Source organism: Sceloporus occidentalis, unplaced genomic scaffold, assembly GCF_023333645.1.
Source record: "Sceloporus occidentalis isolate IW3139 unplaced genomic scaffold, rSceOcc1.0.p SCAF_29, whole genome shotgun sequence".
Lineage (NCBI taxonomy): Eukaryota > Metazoa > Chordata > Lepidosauria > Squamata > Phrynosomatidae > Sceloporus > Sceloporus occidentalis.
This window is the reverse complement of record NW_028317009.1, coordinates 8907501-8930350: the sequence shown is the minus strand read 5'-3', so window position 1 is coordinate 8930350 and position 22850 is coordinate 8907501. Positions and strand designations below refer to the sequence as shown.

Sequence of the window (22850 nt, the reverse complement as noted above, 5' to 3'; positions counted from 1 at the left end):
AGTTTTTGTAACAATTCACAGTAAAGAGGTATTCTTCACCGTTCCTCCCAATGGACGATCATATATTAGTAGGAAGTACTGGGTTTGCAACAATGCAAGAAACGCATTTTGTCTGAATATGTCTTTCAATGACCCAAATGCCCCCCTGGTACACAAGTGGTTAAAAAAAAGAAGCTGGTAGAAATGCTAACGCTATTGATTCATACCGCGGCCTGATTATAATGCATCACATCCACAATAAAACCCATACACGCTGTCATATTGATGGCCCCTGACAGCCACAGTTAGACGAGAAAGCACCGAACAAGCGAAAATGCGATATATTCCTGTATTGTTATTTTATCAGACCGCATCTCGCAATTCAGTTGACTTGGCAGCTCCGAGTCGTTAAAAATCTGCCACCCGTCTCTTGAAAATCATCTCCGTCGACGTTTTGTTGTAAATTTACTGTCTGACACAACCGCGCACTCCAACTCCATCACGAATAGTAACCCTAATTAATAGGATCTTTATAAAGCGGGCCGTGGAGCGAGACGCTGGAACCTCCTCTGAAAACACGATCGGGATGCCCGGCGGAGCATGTCAGGGCCGGGGTATTTACGGGTAATTTGTTACAATCTCCGCTTTGAACGTAACCAACTGTACCGACGACGCGGCAATTCAAAAATAAAACGTTCTGCGCGTTAAACCACTCATTTAGGTCAATAAGAAAATATCAAAATGCCAGCGTGAAGGAAAAATGTGCATTTTCACTGTTTGTCCTAAAACGTATACATTTTTAGGCCATTTAACATGCAAGCGATAAGACCCACCCTATCCTCTGACCCATCTCCCCTCACCCCGATACCCATCTCATCTACCACCATCAGATGGGGCGGTATGGCGGAGGGTTTTGGACTGGCAGAGAAGACAAGTTTCAAGGAGGGAATAGAGACAAGCCAACAGCCCCGAGACACAAACTCCAGCCGTCACTATAGAGAAGGCGGCTAACGAGATCCGTCCATCACCTCCTCGCACCGGTGAAGCTGCAAACGCACCGACAGTCTTAACAGAAGGAACCCCTACATGCCATTTCAACACCCCGCTTACCTTTCCAGTTCGTATTCCTTCATGCTCACTTTGGCTGCCTTCATGACCTGAGAGCAGAACAGAAAAACAAACACGTTGTTAAAAGTTATATATATATATATGCATGCGTGTCAGTAAATATATATATATGGCGTCAGTTATAAAGTAAGTTTTAATGTCACCTCTTTGTGAGCCTCGCTGGAAATCCTGTTTGTGTATCTCAGCACCTCCAGCTCCATGTCCGTCTTAAACACGCGGCTGTTGGGAGACCGGAGAAACCGTGCCATTAACATTTCAATCTGAAAAAGTGCGAATTTGGTGTTTTCCTATTTTTGTCTTAACGATAGTATCATCTCCAAGAAGGAGGGGATTCTCTAAGCTTATATATTTGGGCTAAAAACAGAACGTTTGGAGACTTACCTATCCATGGAGATTCCGCTACGTTAAGATGTCACATTAACAATTATCTTTTGGGTAAGAAATCTCTATTTGAATCAATACTCAATGAGTATCAAATCATACCTTAGTATCAAATACTAATTTCAAAAACTAAACTCTGTTGAGATCAAAAGAAAAAAAATAAAAGCAGTGTATATGGTTAACATTTTGGCTCATTAAAAGCCCAAAAAGGGTGTTCTGGCATGCCAGTGGTTAATCGGGCCACAAACCCAGCGGCTCTTCTGTAGGGAGGAACGCTTTCTGATGCATTCTCTTGCTTGTTACATTCATTCTATCTTTTGGGTTTACTTTGGCTTGACGGGCGGCTGTCTCTTTAACGACTCGGTGACGGCTCGGCGACACGAAATCGCTGTCCGTTTCAGCGAACCCTCGGCGGCTGTTTGATTTATTTCTTGCCGAGCCTTTCGCTTGCCTCGCGTGATATCTTAGCCTTTAAGAAAGTGCTACATTACATTTTCCAGCTCTTCTTATGTACTTCAATTTCAATTATTATCTGCATTTACAGCTATCCAACCCGCAGCGCGCCGCTTTCCCTTCCACTTACTGGCAATGAAAACCCTGCTACCCAGAAGATCGCAATCATTTTTATATTTCATCTGCCGGCCCTGGCGGACTCACCTTCACACCGGGGAGCGCTGCCTATAGAATGTTAAACAATCTTAACATGTTTACCGAGGCCGGCACCTGCTTTTACCACTCCTATTATGATCAGCCGTTAGACAGAGAGACTTTGGCGATCCATACGCTTCAGAGGGGGACTTGCATCACACTCAGCCAGCCAGTCGCCAGCTACAACAGGCTGTGGCGTGGCTAAAGTGAGTGGAAGCCAATTAGCGGCCACCTTCTAAGACGGATCCTCTCGGTAATCCTGAAGTCATGGCGGTGCCGGCAGCATTACTCCAACTCCTATGATGATCAGCCGTTAACCCTTACTTTACCCTGGGTGAAACACATTATATTTAGGTCTGTTTATGAATGATTAAGTTTTATTAGCGAATGAGCCCGTTGTGTACGTTTGTCCGCCAGGACAAGTCAAAGCTCTCGGCAAACGTCTCTGCCTCCTACACAGTCTTCACATGTTCATGCGCGTGAATCACGTGACGTCGGCTTTCGCACACGGGAGGAGGAATATTTTGTCAGTCTCCTAATTAAAATATCTGATCTCACAGCTCATAATCAGCAGCTCTGTCCTTAGTTATCTGCATGCTTTTTAATTAGTGCCACAACAAGACAATTCGCTCGCTCTGAACCCCAAATTACGCTATGAACGCCAGACACTAATTAGACATCGAGAAGAAGTCCTTTTCCTCCCCGCTAATGAAACGGATGCACAAGCTGCACACCGCTTTCAATGATTTCTAGAAGACCGGATCAAGAAGTAAAATAAATCTATACATCAAAGGAAAATGGGGGTCATTAAATTGACTGCGCTCCCATCTGAGACAAACAGGCATGGAACTTGGGGGCAGATCTGTAAAGCCTGGAACGTTAATCAGTCGTTGGTCTCGTCTTAGATTCAGGAGCCGTATGTCTATCCCATGCACGTTTAATACCCTCACTGTATTACCCTCTACCACTTCTCCTGGAATGTTGCTCCACTTATCAACCACCTTGTCAGTGAAGCAAACCCTCCTTGCATCACATCTCATCCTCTGGCTTTTCCGTAACATTTTACGCTTTTCGAATACACTTTCCTCCTGCGCTTTGTTTAAAGGATAATCCCTTTAAATGTCTTGTCTCCTTTTGTCTCTCCTCCAAGCCGCACACGCTGTGATCCCTTCATCTCTCCCGACCATTTTCATCCTGCAAACCGTCTTATTCTCCATTCTTCAGTCCCGCGTGGTAATGTCACGAAGACACAGACCCGATATCTCAACGTCTTCCTCTTGGTTTATCCGTCTGTTATATACAATTCCTGGGTTTTCCTTAACGCGGAGATGGTTTTACTTAAAGCAGACCGGCGGCTGGGAAGGCATTCGGCGTTTGATCTTCAGGTAGCGCGTTTGGATCTAGCAGACGTTATTTTAGGATTCTTGTGAAGCTCCCTGCAGAGTCGATCTCCCGCAAAGCGGTGGTCAAATACGGCTCCTCTTTTGACAAACGCCTGTGGTTATGTACATTGGAGTAAGAGAACTTGCCGACAGTATATATATATACTTATATATACTTATATATATATATATATATATAGATATATATACTTATATATATATATACTGAAGGTATTTAATCACGCCGCCAGATCAAAGTGTCCGGATGCAGGGGGTCATCATGCTTTGTAGTGTTCGAGAAAGACGGATTATAGGACTTGTTGTTAAAGCGGATCAGTCACCTTTTATTTATCTAGACAAATGACACACAAAGGGCGGCTTATACTTTTTAGCAGTGTAGCCGTCTTGTAAGATAAATAATGCATTATTTCTACCACCTTCCGTCACCCCAGCTCCTGAAGCTCCGAGGACGTATCACAATAATGATAAACGCATTCCATATGACATTATACACTGCGTTGGAACCAGGCACGATAGTAAGCTCTTTGGTCAATTATATCCTGCTAGAGATTTGCCTACTAAAACAATAAGAAAGCGAAGGAGCGGGTGGAAGGTTCTTATTTTTTTTTTCTTGCTGGAAATCAAACTGCCTGGAAACAGCCCTGCAGGAAACAGAATAATAAAAACAATTCCTCCGTCTCCAAGCGTCTAAATCATTTTCTACATCCACGTAACAATCTCATCCAACTTCCCCTTCAAAACAATCTTTCTTTGTGGCGTACATTTTATACGATGACAGCGCGCACTCCGTCAGAAGATACTTTTGCCCGGTACCCAATAACATGTTATCGTTTGGAATATTAATGCAAATGATCGGAATGTTAAAAAGAAGAATGTATTGTTAAAGAGTATGAATTAGCGCCGGCCCCGGCGGCTACCTGCAATGTCAGGCGGGTATTACCTTAAATTCCGGATTCGGAATGCAGTCTTCTAGTTTATTTATTAGCCTGATCTTTTATTTATTGCACATCTAATGCATAGCCTTGCCCGTAGGCATGAAGGAAACCTATAGGAACTCGGGTGCCAAGTGGAAATAATTGAAAAGACTTGTCTTATTCCTAGTGCGGGTGACTGAAGGTATATGTATTTATGCAAAATTAATGGTCGTTTGCAGTCAACAGCGCAACGTCCTACGAAATATACCGTAGGGTGATTTTTCCACCCCTGGCCGCCTTATGATGAACTTTGGAAGAAAGCAATATGACTATAAGGACTGCGGCTGCTGAAGCCCTTCTTGGGGGAGAAAAATCAGAGCAGCTGAGGATTGTGACGCCTCCATACTGTTCTATGGCCAGCAGCGCTCGCCCGGCCAACCTCCCGATGAACGTACCCGTCACCGGAGAGAAGGGCCGGCGGCGCCTTCTGCCTGGAGTTCACTCAACCGCTGGGGAGTGAGGCCGCCTGCATCCCCTCCCTGGATGCAATTTTTAAATAAATATATAAATATATATATATATGAACAGACAGACAGCTGGCCCTTATTGGCTTCTGCATCATGTTCTGAGCCGCTGCAGTAACCGGGTTACGCCGTGCGTCTTATACATTCTATCCTTTTTATTTTTAATTTTTTAAGATATTCCAAAATGAGACAACGATGCAAACATGCAAAAGGCTTCAAAGATCATTATTATCGAATTTAAAAACAGCAGGTATCGTGGGATCTAACAGAGGAGTCAGAAACTCGCGAGCGATGCCTAGAAATATTTTCTGCGTTTTAGCTTTGAAATAATAAAAAAAGGTATTTCTGGCCCTATTAACGTGCTGTTCTCACCCCCCCCCGCCTACTAAGGTGCAAAGTGGGTACGTATCTCGAGAAAGCATGGCTTGCCATCTTCTAACTAATTAAGCTTTTAATTATCTGATAGATTCGAACCTCCCTGTAATATCTCATTACCATGACAGCCGAACGTGACACTCAGGATCCGGAACGCCTGGGTTTGTCGTTACAGATCATGTTTTAATCCTTCCAGAAAAAATAAAGTGTCTATCAGGATTTAGGGGATTAAGGGCATTATAATCCATTTTTTTTCCACTGCACAACCCTTTAATCCTTCTGGTTTCCGTGAACCTGCAAGGCGAATGGTGGCTTCTGCATCGCACTAAAACCATTGGCAAATGCAATGATAAATGGAGTGCAATCACCATAGCAACCAAGGTGACGTTTCTGCTGTTTGTGCCACACACGTTATACTTAGAACCCTAATTATTTGACCTACAGATTTGGTTTTAAATAACTATTGTAAATAAACTTTTATTTTGCTTGAATACAGTAAAACAGGTTTTTTTTCTTATAAAAAACCAAGAGGAGAGGTGACGTCAGATAAAAAACTTGTACTTATTTTTCATGAGAATGTTGAATCCTCCGCCGCCGCCGCTTATTGACTACAGAGACAAAGTAACAACAAACGCCATGGAGAAGAGAAACGGAATCATTAAAAGGATCGCCCAAACGGGCATCAACAAAGTATTTTAACTCGGAATTTGGGCAAATAGTTTGTGAAATAGCCCACACTCGCCGGATAATTACACTAAAATGAACTCTAACCATAAGAGAATGACCCATTTGGATGTAAAATCCGATCAAACTCAACCTACGTGGTTGTTTGGACCTCCAAATGGTCAACGGCAAGCCCGCCGCGGATAGAAGACGGCTCTGCGAAGAACCCTACGGCTACTCAAAGATTTCCCAGGATCTGGTTTCTAGACAGAGTTGTTTGAACGGTATTCGTTGGGTATGCGCAGAATCCTTGATTTGTTTTGTGTCCTAAACCGGAGTCCCAAGAGAAGCCGAGGAGAACTTTAATGCAGGAGCGGCCGACAAGCCGAGAACAAGCTTTAATTACGGACTCAGCTGCCGGAAACTCGACCGCTTGGCAAATGATCATCTTGGAGACGTTCTCAGATAACAGCTGTACAAATAAAATCTGGCCAACAATACCGTTCAGGCTCCTTCCACAGAGGAAATAAAACGCAAGAACCCGCTTTCCGCCATTCTAAAGCATATTGGGGTTTTTTGGGTTTTTTTGCAGCCGGTTCGTGTTGAGATTTTAATGGCGCTTCCTGAAGGACATCCCTGTCATTGCGGAACTCTCTTCTCCAGGGGCTTCAGATCATTTTTATTATTCCGTTAAGCAGCGAATATTTTAAGCCTTAATCAATTAGGTTCCTAATGTGTGCGCTTAAACAGAGCGATTAGTATGGACCTTTATTGTTAACGTTTAAATGGTTTATTGAACTAGTCAGATAAAACTTTATCAAGGATGTCTTGATGCTTTGAAGCCTTAAAAAAAAAAAAAAAAAAGTATTAAAGACTTATAAAACTTGTATTGAGCGCGCAAGAAATCCTTTCATCTACTAATGGGTGTCACGGTAACAGAGCTGGATTTATATCCCTGGGACATATGAAAGAGCCTATAAAGGATAATACTTAATATAGCTTGGGTGTATGATAGGAAGAGTATGGAGAAACATAAGTCCCCCGGAAGCTAGGTCAAGGTGAAGAACACCGGGCCACTCGGGCGTCACCGGGACCTATAGGAGGCAGCCGCCATTAATAGGATTTGGCTGTCCTCCAGGAAGAACATTAGATGGAAACATAGTAGCGGCTTTATTACGAGGCATCTCATGCTCGGTGTATTTAAGAATCACGTAGCAAGCAGAAGATAAAAATATGATTTAATGGTCAACGTTACCATTCGTTCAAAGCCCGGTGGATATAACGCTAATTGCACACTGATAATATGGAAATTCACGAGGTCCCTGGGTCAGAGTTCTAGGTCTAATGGATTTATTGGAAATCCTCTCCGTAAATAAGGACAAGAGGCTAATACAGTCAGGAAATGAAAAATTGGCCCTGGTCATAGCTTTTGCATCACTCTCTAAAATTACAAAATGTTTTTTAGCCACATAAAAATAAGTAGCTTTTTATGGTTTAACATCGGGAAAGGGGAAAATAAAAAAAGGGTAAAATGAGTGCGTTTCCTATCAAATGCCAAATTCCAGGTCTTTAGACACCCAACTTGGGTGCAGTTTTCATCAGATAAGTAAATCAAACAGAATTTCTGACATAAAGTTTATTCAAATGAAACCAACGTTTGCAAGCAGACTGCACGCCGAGCGATTTGATTCCGCCGTTTGCTTAACCCCTTCCCCGGTACGGGTGCCGTTAAGCTGGGTGACTTGTAATTAATTTGTGAGTTTATGAATATGTATGCGGAAGTCCCAAGAGAGCCGTTTAATTTATTAAGGTGGGTATACGGGAACGCTGTGCATCTGCATAATAATAAAAATTGTGTAGCATTTTATGTAAATGCTTTCGCTCTCAAAATCTCGTCGGAAGGGGGGGGGGCACAATTTATTACCGACGTTTTTAAGCATATAGCATTTAATGAACCATTTTGGAAGCTTAAAATATTCATCGTTGGTAATATCTTGTAATCTATAGGATGCATTATTCAGAACTGTCCGTATGAAAATGCAGATGGGGCCGTAGATCTTGGCGGGGCCGTAAACGTAAGATTGTAGTTGAAAATGTCACTGACGCACTAAATCACGTGCGTGGCGGAAAGTCTGGAAGTCTTGCATAATAAAAGCGGCATCTCTCGAGAGCGTGCACTCAAACACAAAAAAAAAAAAAAAGCAAGAAAAATCTGCAGAAGCAGGAAAAAAAAATTATAATCATATTAGAATGTTGCGAAGAAATAACATTTTCTTAGTAGAGACGTAACCGAACTCTGGAAGACAAACCAGTGGTTTTACTGCACGGTGTAAGAGGGGAGAAGACCCCACCCAATGGTTTTGGGTCTTGTAGGCATCACAGGCTAGACAAGGTTGACCTGTCTTCAATACTGGTGGCAGCGGTGGGATTTTTGTTTCCCACCAGTGGATACAAGTTTTGAAGTGTGAAGCGCTCCATAACACAAGTCTTTGCATTGTCTGAGTCGGCCACCAAATGTTTTTTGCCCACTGTTGGCCCAAAAGTCTTGGTGGATAAATTCCATGCGCTCTGTAGCTTAAAAAGCATCCTTCTAGGAGGTCAACATACTTTTCATTAGCCCATATAGATGGAGCGGTGGCCGGGTAAGCACACCCTAAAAAAGAAAGGATTTGGATAAAACAGACTCTGCTTCCAAAGAAGGCATTGGTTATATGTCAAACGTTGCCTGCTTTTCTACACGAAAAGCTTTGAGGCATTTAAAGAAGTTCAAAGCCGTTAGGGCTTAGAGAGAACGATCAGAATGTGGAATCTGGCGTGGAAACGGTATTTTAATGTAGAGGGTGATTAGGAAGATAAAGTGCAGGGGAGCTGCAACAGATGAGCCGGTTGCCCAAAATGCACAAAACATGACATTCCTTTTCAGCAGAGAATAACGAGTCAGCTGCTAGCGGGTCTCCAAAGCTACGTCTTTCCTCGTGCATCGGCGGCCGACTCAGACAACATCTGCTTTCTTAACCCAAAACCACCACTCAAAAAAAAAATTATAATAATAATTAAAAAAAAAAAAAGTCGAAATGTATCACAAAAGGCGATCGACCGACTGCTACTCAGGAGTTATCAATAATACGGACACACGCTAATATCCCATAAAGCCTTTAATTATTCCTCTAGAAGCCAACTATCCGGGAAGTGTTTGTTCTACTTTTCAAAGCGTTGACAAAGGAGCCCCAAGGTGGCCGAGCGGCTCTGTGCAATTAGCCTTTGAATTGATGACGCCGGGGCAGCTTGGCAGAATGTATTCCCAATTATTAAACAACTGTATAGGTCAACAAGTGAAGGAGCGGAACCATGAGGTTTAAAAGAACTTTCCTTTCTGGCAGACGTTATCTCAGACAATACTCCAGCTAGCAGACAGAAATAAAACACTATGACATTTCGGGTCTCCTTCCACCGGTAATAAGGAAGATTGTGTTCCCATGCTATATACACATTTATTATTTATACAGATAGATATTTAAAAAGACAGGTGCATGCCATGACCTTCTGCAAAGTCTCACACGGTTACTCGTGATTTATCACAAGCAGCTGACGATAGGTCATTTATCCAGTCGAGCTGAATCAGGTTTAACGGGTTACATAGAGGAGGAAAATAACCAGGACCCAAAATAACGAGGCCAAAGCACATAAGTGCCCCTGCCACGTAAAAGCACCCCGTATGAGGCTAGAGGCTGGGGTAGATTGCCCATGGAGTGAGTTATTTGACCCGTTGCATGCCCCAGAATGTTTGTAGGAGCTTACATTTGAATATGTAAACAATCACGGGAAAACACTTATTTTTGCCGTATATTTTAAGTAGGTGTCTCGTTTAATACCCAATAACACCCCCCTCGTTTGGAGAATACATTTAAAATACAAGACCGTGGTGGCTTATTACTTAAAAACGCTCGAGTATAAACTCCGATGCTCTACAGAAAGACTATGTTTAACCTGAGAAGAGACTTGTATAAATATCGACTTTCATAACATTCTCCGGCAGGTCGAGAGATTAATTCTCCATTTACAAGAAGCCGTAATCTCTATTTTTAATGAAACCACGCACGGGTCTGGCTTGATTTATCAGTTCCTCAAATCCAGCTTTCAGAAGAACCTTGTGTGAGCTACTTTTTTTGTTTCCTTTGTTGTATACGAGATGTATTAGTTGTTATGGAAACTAAATACATATATATATATATATATATATACACACACACAATATTTTTTAGAAGTTTGGGGTCACAGCTGTTTTTATGGAAAGCAAGGACATTTCTGGCAGTAACATAATAGCAAAAGGGTTTTTCAATGAGCCACTTAAACTTAGGGAGCACAACATGCCATTAAAACACAAGAGTGATGGGAGTGATGGGAGTGATAGAGTGTGATGGGAGTGATAGAGTGTGATGGGAGTGAGAGTGTGTGATGGGAGTGAGAGAGTGCGATGGGAGTGAGAGAGTGCGATGGCAGTGATAGAGAGTGATGGCAGTGATAGAGAGTGATGGGAGTTAGAGAGAGTGATGGGAGTTAGAGAGAGTGATGGGAGTGATAGAGAGTGATGGGAGTGATAGAGCGATGTTCCCCTATAAAGATATTCCATTAAAAAACAGCCGTTTTAAGCTACAACAGTCATTTACAACATTAATGCCATCTGTGCTGGATTTCTGATCCATTTCACGTTATTTTATTTATGGGGAAAATTTGCTTTTCTTTCAAAAAACAAGGAAAGTTCTAGGTGACTTCAAACTTTGGAACAGTAGTGTGTATGTATGTATGTTTTTAATGTATACACACACACACACACACACACACACACACACACGCAAGCGAGAGAGTCTGGAAACAAAAAACAAGCTGTATCTAGGGATATTGTTTTACAAACAATGAAGTTGCACAGATTTTGTGCACGGAATTCTAATTTCACGCATTTTGTAATCTAAGCATCGATAAGTAATTCTCGTGTCATCATCAAATCCTACATTCTGCCTTTTACTGCCTTATTACCTCATCAACACAGCTACGTGAATTCCACGTATGTAGCATACCATGAAATATCCGTAAGGATTAGCCAGGAACATTAAGCGTTTTTCTTCTACACATCACATAATAATAAAGAATACAAACTTATTAAAAAAAAAAAATCACTGTTTGTAGAAACATACCATTCAACAATTTCGGGGTGAAGGAGAACGTTGTTTACGATGAATCTAAATTAAAATAAAACAAAGGGTTAGTTTTTGAGTCAGAATATTTATTGTTTAATACAAAACAGAGCAGATATTGCAAACTAGGAGCTTGTGAAAAACACAGTCATATATTTATTCACATATTTTCCAGAAAACAAGCAATAACATTTAAGTAATGAAAAAAAAAAATACAGGCAGTTTATCTGGGAAAATAGAATTTGGATAAATATATTCCTTTTCAAATTATTCATCGGAAAAAAAAAAAAATAGATCATATCCAATATATCCACGAATGTAAGAGCTGGGGTGTAACATTTATGGGCTTACATAGGCTGGAGATCACTTCTTCATACTGAGCACTGATTGGACGATAAACAGAGAGCATGGATTGGTGCGTTTCTCCGTTTTATGAAAGTGATCCAGTTAAAATATATTTTATAACAAATCGGAGATTCCATCAGGATTAGTAGTAAAAATATTTAATATGGAGAATGATATTTCTGATAATATTATGCGGTAAACTGGAGGTCATCGGGTTGCTTCTTGAATGTAAACAGTATTGGGGAGAAAAAAAAGAAATGTAACTGTAAGAACTGTAATTGAATTAGGAGGAATATATGGGAGTTTTGATCATTAGAAGACCTGACATGATACATAACGCAGAACTATTCTTTTTAGAATTGGGATGAAGTTCTGGTGATTTCTGCCCCATGTACATCATTCGGCAGCCGCTGGCCTTAAAGTGCCAGGACTGACATCCCAAGTCCAGCCCTGACCGCAGAGATTTTACAAAGGAGTTTGCGCTAAATTTCTTAGGAGTAAACAGGATTAAACACTTTTGGGGTTTATTCACTAAAAGAGGAGCTGGCGGGAGAGCTGTGGCTTGAACTCCCCAATTTTTTAAAAGCCAGAAGGGCACACATGTGGGTTGAGAGGTTAGGGTTAAGCAGCAATAAGTTCTTGATCTACTACCTGAAAAGGTCTATTCACACTAACCCAATCCATTCTTTATTAATGCAGAAGTTTCAATTATAAAACAAAAACAAAAAGGTTTTTACGCAACCTTGCTATATAGAAACATAAAAAAGGTGCCTTAATGCATTTGGAAGAGCGGAAAACTGAATGAGAGAGAGAGAGGGAGCTCAGAAAGTATGAACCTGAAGCATGTGGGTTATTTAAGGCACAGACATCTGTATCATGCCTCTCCCCATTTCCAGTATGAATATCAATACATATTTATGGGTGGCAAGTCCCCGTAATGCATATTGAATAATGCAGAGCAGGGTTTGGCATGTGAGCGCTGGCGATGTTTTATGCATTCATTCTGACAATGCGTGAGGAATTGTTACAGGTCCTGCTGCTCGGAACGGTGATTGACTTTGCAGCGGGGGCCGTAGATCAGAATAATGGTGAGATATCTCGGTGCAGGAGACAGGGGGGAAAGGGAGAAAAAAAATACATTAACTCCTGCTTAATTTGACACAAGCAAATGCAGACGAGGACCTGCTGGGAAACATGAAATTAGAACTTTGGAAAGAAAGAAGCAAGAATACAAAGTTCCGCAAACCCAACTTGAATATGGAAGACTGACTACGCACAACACAGATTAAGTTCGGAGGTTTGAGAAAATGACATTGTAAAGTCACGTGTAAAGCTAATTTAAACAGATTTTCAGATGCCCCCCCCTGCCACGTTACTGCACTCAAACTACACAGCGGCAAGAAAAAGTAAGCGAACCCTTTGGAATTACTAGCATTTCTGTACACATTTGTCTTAAAATATGATGTGATCCTCATCTAAGTTACAATAATGATCAAACACAATCTGTTTTAATTTATGACACACATTATCGCATTGTTCTTGTCCAGATTGAATCAAACATTCACACGACGCTAATTACTTCAACAAAAGCTAATTGGAGTCAGGAGCCGGCAAACCTGGAGACCAACCAATGAAACAAAATTGGAGGTGAGTTTTAGGCATAAATATTTTGATTCAGGTCTTCTCAAGAAGAATCGGTCAATTTGAACCATGCACCAGAAAAAAAAGAAACTTCAGAAGACCCACAATCAAGAATTGTTGATTTGCCTAAAGCAGGAATGGTTTACAAAGTAATCTCAAAGAGTTTACATAATCGTCCGGCCACAAATTGTTTGTAAATTGAGAGCATTTAGTACTGTGGCTACTCTTGCTAGAAGTGGGCGCCCAGCCAAGATGACTCCACAGGCACAACACAGCATGCTCAATGAGGTAAAAAAGAGTAACAGCTAAAGGCTTGGAGGAATCATTAGAAATGAACATCTCTGTTCATGACATTGAACAGGCATAGAGTACACGTCAGGACATCACGGAGGAAGCTACTGTCCTCCTAAAAAAAACATTGCTGCGCACCTGATGTTTGCTAAAGAGAACTTTTAGACTCCCCAACGCTACTGGCAAAATGTTTTGTAGATTGCTGAAACTAAGGATGAATTGTTTGGGAAGAACATGCAGCATTACTTACTCCGCAAAAAGGGAACCACATACCCACATGAAAACATCATCCCAATGGTGAAGTATGGTGGAGGGAGCATCATGATTTAGGGCTGCTTTGCTGGCTTGACAGCTTCCCATCATCGAGGGGAGAACGAATTCCCAAGCTTATCAAGGTATCATACAGGATAGCGTCAGGGCAGCTGTCTGTCAGCTGAAGCTCGGTAGAAGTTGTGTGATCCAGCAGCACAATGACTGTAAACATCAAAGTAAATCTTCTAGGGGCCGTTCACATCAGACATCCCAGGAATATGACTGAGCATAAGCAGTCCTGTAAGGAAGAATGGCCTAAAATTCCTCCTGAACGTTGTGCAGGTCGGATTCGAAGGTACCGGAGGTACTTGGTTGAGGTTATTGCTGCCAAAGGAGGTCCAACCAGTTATTAAATCCAAGGGTTCACTTAATTTTCCCACCAGCCCTGAGAATGTTTAATGAGTGTTCAATAAAGACATTAAGGACTGTCATTGTGTATTATCAGCCTAGGCACGTTCTGTTTGTCTATACTTGTGACTTACATGCAGATCGGATCCCATTTTCTGAACTATTAATGCAGAAAACCAGGTAATCCCAAAGGGTTCGCTTACTTTTTTCTTGCCGCTGTATGTGAATTGAATGGAGTCTGCTAGGGTTGGCTGGAGTTTTGGTTAATGTTTCCGCAAACCCCCTGCAGCTTTTATCAAGTATATGGATATAATATATTGCAAAGGCTCTGTTCAGGACACAATATCTTTTGCTTGAAGGTAAATGGATCAACTTACTGGCTAATTCCTTCAAACGAAGCTTCCCTGCATACACTCCCGCTGTCGGTATTAACTCCGCGCTGCGAAGAAAGGGAGGAAAAAGAAAAAAAGTGAAAAACGTTTCAATGGCCGGTATTAATAGAAGATTGGTATCAGGGTATTATGTGAGGTGTGCTCAATACCGACGGCGTCTAGCACAGTTATACAAGGAGCAGAATAAATTCCCTTAGTGTATGACAGCAGCCGATTCCTCGAGGCTTACACTGCGATAACATTATGCCCCCTGCTTTAGGTAATCTGGAGGCAGGACTTTCCTTATGTATACTGAATGTTATCGCAGGTATTTAGATAATGGTTCCAGCTAATCCGGAACGTGTCTTATTAGATATAAACATTAAGGGCTTCTTAAGCACCATTCAGCACCACGGACAGCGGCCGCACACAGCTCCCAGTCTAAACCCCTGCAGATCGGATTGAATCTGCCTCTCTTCCCAGCTCATAGCTTGCAAGCTACTGGCTTGTTATATCTTTCACAGGTGTAATAAAATACATGGAGAGGATAAACCATACGCGGAGCTCCGTTATACAGAACAATGAAAGGCTTCGCTAGTATAGACTCTGCAGGCGCGGATATAAATAAAAGGTGATGTAGTATAGAACGTTGCGAAACTGTGGGTTCCATTTGCGGAACCCAACGTATAGAAACCACATATGGGCAATAAAGTACAGTCGTGCATCTTTTTATGGATGCTTTTAATAGGAAGCTCTGCTCGGTTATTCACCGCAAAGCTTCTTCTTAGTATTGATGTTACGCAATCAGACAAAGAGTGCCAGGTGGCTGTTCGTACGTACAAGGGCTTCCATTTAAAACATTAACAATAATAATAATTGAAAAAACGGCTGTTCCTTTTGTCTTGAGACGAGTGGATTGCCGACATCACCTTTCCGGGTTAATCAGGGCCCGCCATGTTTTCCAGGCAGCACCTACAGTCCATTCAAGTGTTTCAAAATAGAAGAAAATGAACTCAAACCGAGTTTTTCCTCTGGCTCAATTAAAACCCAACAGCACTTTTAATAGTTTGCACAAGGCAATTATTTCTCCAAAACGCACGTCCTGGGAAAACGGGTGCCTAAAATACAATCCTCCTCGCCTGCTCTGTTAGACCGCTGCTTTCATTAAAAGCTCCGACAGCAAGCGGTGGAAAAACTTGGCAACCAAAGAGCCCCCTCCCATCCTGAGCAGTGGATTTCATCTAACCTATTACTAGTAAAACAGGTTTAACTAATTAAAAGTGAAATTCACCCGAGGACACCACAGAAAGCTATTAAAATGAATTTTAATTTTCACCAACGCGTTGATGACAAAACAGAGACAGGCAACTGCTGGGGCTCAAGCTGCCGTGAACAGCAACTCCCATGATGCTCAAGCAGCGGATCTACAAAGCTCAACATCTTAGAGAAATATCATTTTTCCAACCCATGAAGGTATTATCAAGGAATAGTAACTTACCAGAGTAAGGAGCATGGATGGCTTCTTTGCACTCAAAACACTGGCAATCTAATGATAAAAAAGTAAAAAAAATATATATAATTCACATTTTTTAAGTGGTTTTTTTTTCCTCCTTTAAATTGAAAGATTCTGAAAATGTAGTTAAAGGTTTGGAAACATTAGGTTGTAATTTAGTAGAAGGAAAGTAATGTCTGCACATCAGCGCTACGGGTGCATCGGGGATCCACGTGAGTGGCATGAAGAACCCAGGATATCATAAAACACAACCGCACGTGTTACAGAAGAATCATCATCGTTATAGCCCCGCTCTCCGGTACATCTATTATTGATTTAAATTGCTAAAAAAAAAAAAAAAAAGCGGCGTTCTATCCTTCTGAAGACGATCCGTCCAGAAATATGTAATGCAGAAGGAATGCTAACGGAATCTTCAGATAAATATCTCCACTTACCCGGGGCAAAGAACATGAAAGAAACCAACAATCCGCAGCATTTCAAACAACAAAGTTACCAAACAGTAAACTCAACTTTATTATTTCTATAACAGTTTAATGGAAATCCTTGCATAAGTTGCCTCTAACGATGACTATTTTTCTGTGTTTTTGTAAAAACTGTATTTTTAATGATTGTAGCATCCTGACTGTTTTTAGCTATGAAGAACCTAATACATAACTCTGTAAATGAACATTACAATGTTTTAACTTGCTGCAGCGCGGAGAATGACATCACCCAGCAGCGCGGAGAATGACATCACCCAGCAGCGCGGAGAATGACATCAGCCTGCAGCGCGGAGAATGACATCATCCAGCAGCGCGGAGAATGACATCACCCAGCAGCGCGGAGAATGACATCACCCAGGAGCGCTGAGAATGACATCACCCAGGAGCGCTGAGAATGACATCAGCCTGCCGCGCGGAGAATGACATCAGCCTGCCGCGCGGAGAATGACATCAGCCTGCCGCGCGGAGAATGACATCAGCCTGCCGCGCGGAGAATGACATCAGCCTGCCGCGCGGAGAATGACTTCACCCAGCAGCGCGGAGAATTACTTCACCCAGCAGCGCGGAGAATGACATCACCCTGCAGCATGGAGAATGACATCACCCTGCAGTGCAGAGAATGACATCACCCTGCAGCGCGGAGAATGACATCACCCAGCACTGCCAAAAGGCCATCAGCGCAGGGTGGTTTGGGAATGCACATGGGGACCGAATATCAAATGATAACCTGCGATAGCGAGATCCTGGTATTCAGATAAAATTTATTAAAACCGATAACTATTTTCTGCAGAAATAAAAGACTAAAGCACCTTTTATTAATGGCGGTTTCTTTTTCATCACTGGCAAGTTAGAAAAACACTCCGATGGGTTTAAGGTGATCAACGCCATTCATTTCCCATCTGAATAGAAGTTACCGCACAAGTACAATGGGCCTCGGCATATTTAACCCCCTTATAACCTCATAGCGTAAAAGAAGTAAAATAAATGCGTACTTACGTCAGAGGAGTACTGAACTTCGTCAACCGCGTACTTTCCTTTGAAATGCTCTGGTGGGTGAATTCTACAGAATGTATAAAAATGCTAAAAAATAGTAAGTGTGTAATAAAGAATCACATTTTTCACCAGCGCCTAAAGCTGTGTGTAGGCAAACGACGCACAGGGCACCATTTACATCATTATTCAACTGAACGCCTGGCAAATTACGCTGACAATCTGGTCTATTAGGACCCACATAACCTGCTGGGTTTTGTGTCTACACAACGGGCATTTGAATAGGACCAGGAATGTGTCGTTAGGTTAGCGCTACATTCTGGAACACTGGGGTGATAAATACATTCCAGTGGACTTTGTGCTGAAAATGTAAATGGTCCATCCGATTTGTCTCCCGTCAAATAATAAGGAAGATAATCTCTCCCAGAGGAAGCCAGTAGTAGCGTGATGGCCGGTGCGCCGGGAAGAGAACTATCCCAGACTAAGCCCTATGGTTATTTGTACAGCTCTTACGGACCGGCCAGGGGTAGCGGACTGGGAATAAAGCTGAAGATATCAAGAATATCTCAAAGCTTTTTTTGGTTGCTGACATTTAAATTTCCTGGAAGGAATGATATGAAATATGAATAGTGTTTGAACACTGCACATAATTATAACTCAGGGGATCCGGCTTATTTTGGTTCCCTTCAATTCATCTTATTTGCTAAAATAAAGCAGCCTGGTGGTGTTGGTTAAGTGAAGATATGACTGAACAGCTGTAAACTTGAAATAAATATAACGTGTTGTACACTGACAGTGATAAAGCATTTTATGGGCAGGGGAAAGGGTCTCCTTTGCTGCCCTAAGCAATTATATTACCCCAGTCGCACGAAGATACCCCAGGAAGCCCCTTCCTTCTAACATCATTCTGCCCCAATAAGCAATCTAGTGCTTTCAAAAGATACAAAGTTGCAAAGACTTTAAGGAGTTGAGATTGTTTGTAAATGGAATGTTTTGCAACGTGTTCATGATATGCTAGGCGTATGATACAAATTTTCAGAATGACACACTGTAACACGTTATGCGATTGTGTACCATTCAAAGGGTTAAATAACATAGTGGAGCTCCGTATTCACATATACTCTAAGGGGCAGGGATATCTTATCGGCGTCTCATATCCCCCCACCTTATGTCTGTACCCCTTATATTAACCAGAAAAGCACCATGCCGCTGCCACCGAAGGGTATCTATCAACTAAACAGAGTTTATAATGTGGTTTCCATCCACGTGCTTTTCTAGTTAATGTAAAGGTAATTAACAGAGGCTAAATAAGCTTTTAACCCATCGATGGAATGAGGCCTGATCTACACATTTCAATATCTTCTTAAAAGATTTCCAGGCCATGCTGGCATCAAGCAAATACAGCAAAGCGTCTCAGCCTTATTGCTTTTCTGCTCCTACATTTAAATTCAGACGTAAAAAGACTAATCTCCGTGTTTCCTCGGTTGCAAAAAAAAAAAAAAGGTCTGGTAAGTCACGGCAGCGACACCAGAAAATTGGGAAAAGCTATAAATTAAAGAGTAGTCGGCTTGACAACACCACTTATCAAATGCATTAATCATATTCATTGTGCCATTAGTCGATTAGATATAAATACCTATTAATGATATAATTTACATGTCTTCCCGTTAAATACAGGATGCTTCCCCAATCATGCACTTTAAGATAATGATATTATAAGCCAGGGAAGCACTAACACAAAACATCTGTCACCCAATATGCTGCATCCACGGAATATCTCCAATCAATGTATTGACTCATTCTGACATTTAAAATTAATGAGAAGTAAAAGGCAGGCACGATTTTAATTAGACAAATTGAGGAAAGCATGACCAACTTACTGGCTAATTTATTCCTTGGGAATAAGCGCTATAAGAGCGTGCTTTGAGCTCACTAGAACCAGATTTAAAGATCAGCCATGAATGATAAAAAGCGGGCTACTTAAAGGGGAAGCTGTAGGGATCTTATTGAGAGGTAGCTTTGCCCTAATTCATCCAATTTCTAAGGAGACCAGTTTTAACAGTCACCATGCTAGGCTGTTGATCTTGGAGGAGACATTCATTGATACAAGGAGAGTTCCGAGAGACCAGAAGGTGAGGGCAGGTGGCTTTCTACCTGTGAACTACAATTCCTATTATCCGCCCGCGAGTTCAGGCTCTCCAGTGATCGGAAAGCTGTTAATACAGATAGACTCGCTAGAGAGTAGCTGATAGATTGCTGTGTTTTGCTGCTCTTTCTGCCGGCGAAGGAGCAACATATTAGTTAAATCCTGCCTTTCGAAAAAGTCATAGCCGACCGGTTTCGTGTAATCCTCTCAGGACATATTTTTTCCAGACTCTATAAAACAAAGACGTTAAAATGAGACTAAGGGACAAAAAGGTTAATAATTCTTACTTCCCCATCCAGACGGCATAGCTTTCTGGAAGCTTCGGCACAAAGAGTATTGATTTTCCCGTGTCCACATCAATGGCTCCGTAACAGCCGGACTCAGTCACGCCGAACGTCCAGTGGAAAAAAGACTCCTGGAACGGAGACATCGATAGGATAGTTATCATACACACATACATATTATATTGTAACTGTATGCACTGAATAGACAGTATTATCAGTTTATTACCCTGTATATGAGAGAAAACACAAGTGACCTAACATCGCCAGCCTTGCAATGATGTCATTTGATGGAGACAGCGAGAACAGATAAGCTGAGCTAAGCGTGGTCCAGATGAAGCCGACATAAGCTCGTAATCACCAATAACACAATCTTTTATATGACAAACACAAAGTGACATGTTGTTATTAGAAAAGAGGAGCATGGGATCCTGCGGAATACCCTCCGAGGAGGACGGTTTGGGGATAATCATTCCGCAGCCAGCTGGAGGTGACACTTTTTGTTTTTCATACTCAGCGATGCATGATTTTAAAGATTCATTTGAATTAATTAATATATACATAGGTATTTATCGCCAGTGTACACTTTATGGTTAATGTTAGAGAATGTGATTTCCCAGCCGGGTGATTTTGATGCGTACCTGTCGGAAGAGGACGCCAGTATCGGTACAGTATCTTTGGGTCTCTTCTCCTCCTTGTAGGATCACGAAGGCTCCCTTCGGGACATCCTCGTTGTTTCGGAGTCTTTCACACAAGCGCCTTCGGTTTAGCGCAAACAGCGCGGCGGGGACTTTTAAGGTTTCATTCCCCAACCAAAACCATGGGCTGAAAAACGAGGAAAAGAACACGCGGACATTGGTAATAATGTATGCTATTCTCTTAAAGGAGGACCTAGTAATTCACCCGTTGTAATACTCTGTTGTCCACTCTAGGACATGGGATCGTTATAAAGTGGAAATAAGCACGGTACCCGTATGGATTGCTATTCTGTGCCACAATGCCATTATACCAACGGGTTATCCCTCCAACGCACCCCAGTGTGCCGGATACCAGCGTTAAGAAAGTATGGAAATCCTTCCTGAATGCAGAAACGAGGCTAGCATTATAAAAAAAACAAAAACATAGAATTGCCACCAACCAGGGATTGAAGTAGGTTTCGGATGCAAAGGCATGATTTTGTGAAAAAAATACACATTTGCAAAAAAAACTATATAAAGTGTTTCCTTGGCTTTTTTTTGAATTTTTCATCTTGGAGTCGTAAAAACCATAGACCATGTATGAGAACAGAACACACGCCTTAATCAATAAACTGCAGGAGTACTCGGGAAGATTTTCATTCCAAAACTTCCAGTTGGCTGGTTTTTGGAGTCTCTGCGGTTTTGGGATTTGTCTGCAGGTACAGTATATATGTGCAGAAAATCCCAGAATCGATGTCACAACTACTTCAACGTTAAAGCCAATTAAACCCTGTGCTCCCCAGTTCAGCGTCCGAGCAGAGCCATTCTCACCTTCTCTTTACCAATTGTACGATGTAATATAATAATAACAATAATAATAATATTTATATTATTTAATAATATTCTTGCCTCCTCTATGACAGACTCATTCTGAGAAAAAAAAGTGGACTACCTTTCAGCACACACGGCTAAGGGCAGCAGTTCATCGGCATGGGGTTCTGTACGATTCAGTCATGCAGGATAGTTAAAATGATATTTTAATCCCAGTTCTCTTGACCTATATATATATCTGCTTGAACGCAGAACTATCAGGTATTACTAGTACAGCCTATTCAATTTTGCATAACTTTAGGAGGCTTGTTGTGACCATCCAAGCATCTCTCAAATTGAGATGGAGCGTGATCAGGACCACGCAAAGCATGAGTGGCGACAAACCTTGTAACAACAGAGTTCTTGTCATGTACAGCACCAATTCACACACTGAGCAAGCGTTTGAATTTGTAACAGACAAAAGAAGCTTGGTATCTTTTATTATTTATGGTTATATATAGCGCCCTCAGATTCCGCAGCGCTGCACAAAGGGTAGACAGGACATAAGTAGTGTATAACATAACGAAATGACATACAGAAAACAGCAGGTGAGGAGGGCCCTGCCCAAACGAGCTTGCAATCTAAAGGTATCTTGAACATTGCATTGTCTGCTCAAAGAAATTTCTGGTTCCCTCGGAATCTTATGTATCTTAGAGATATGAAAAGGATAAATCCGACTATTAAAATGCAAAAATATTTTACAAATGCAGAACGATACACAGACATTTCACCAATCTTGGGCTTAATGCACTCTCCCCAGTCCCACATTTCCAATGGTTACGTGAAAAGCAGCTACCACTTTTCTGAAAGGGCAAGTATTTCCATTAAAAAGGAAAAGGTAAAATGCATGCATCACTTATCAATTTACGATAAAAACACTCTTCCTCCTGCTATGCTTGCTGTACTTACAGGGTGAGAGTCTATTATTTTAAGCTGTAATTTCATGTCTTCTGTGAAGAATTGAGCTTCAGAGGGAGAGCCTCTACCTTAAAATTTAGTAACATAAGTAGCTGCATTTTAAAAAACACCACCGCAAAATATATATATAAATTCATCTTCAAATAAGGACTGATATATATATATATATATATATATATTTACATACACACACAATTACATATTTATACACACACACACATATATATATATTCACACACACATATATATATATATATATATTCACACACACATATATATATATATATTCACACACACATATATATATATATATTCACACACATATATATATATATATATATTCACACACATATATATATATATTCACACACATATATATATATATATATATTCACACATATATATATATATATTCACACACATATATATATATATATTCACACACATATATATATATA

The 22850-nt window shown here is 41.3% G+C and overlaps 1 protein-coding gene across 1 annotated transcript in view; it reads right to left on the bottom strand.

Moving 5' to 3' along the window:
- LOC149299289 (xaa-Pro dipeptidase-like) overlaps positions 1-22850 on the bottom strand; it is a 62957-nt gene that overhangs the window by 32685 nt on the left and 7422 nt on the right. Inside the window, exons 2-9 of the mRNA XM_089486462.1 lie at positions 20569-20752; positions 19934-20061; positions 17507-17570; positions 16014-16061; positions 14522-14583; positions 11208-11252; positions 1251-1326; positions 1090-1136 (exon numbers count right to left, since the gene is read on the bottom strand). Of these exons, the coding sequence (XP_089342588.1) occupies positions 1090-1136; positions 1251-1326; positions 11208-11252; positions 14522-14583; positions 16014-16061; positions 17507-17570; positions 19934-20061; positions 20569-20752 (654 nt within the window). The remainder of the gene's footprint in view (positions 1-1089; positions 1137-1250; positions 1327-11207; positions 11253-14521; positions 14584-16013; positions 16062-17506; positions 17571-19933; positions 20062-20568; positions 20753-22850) is intronic.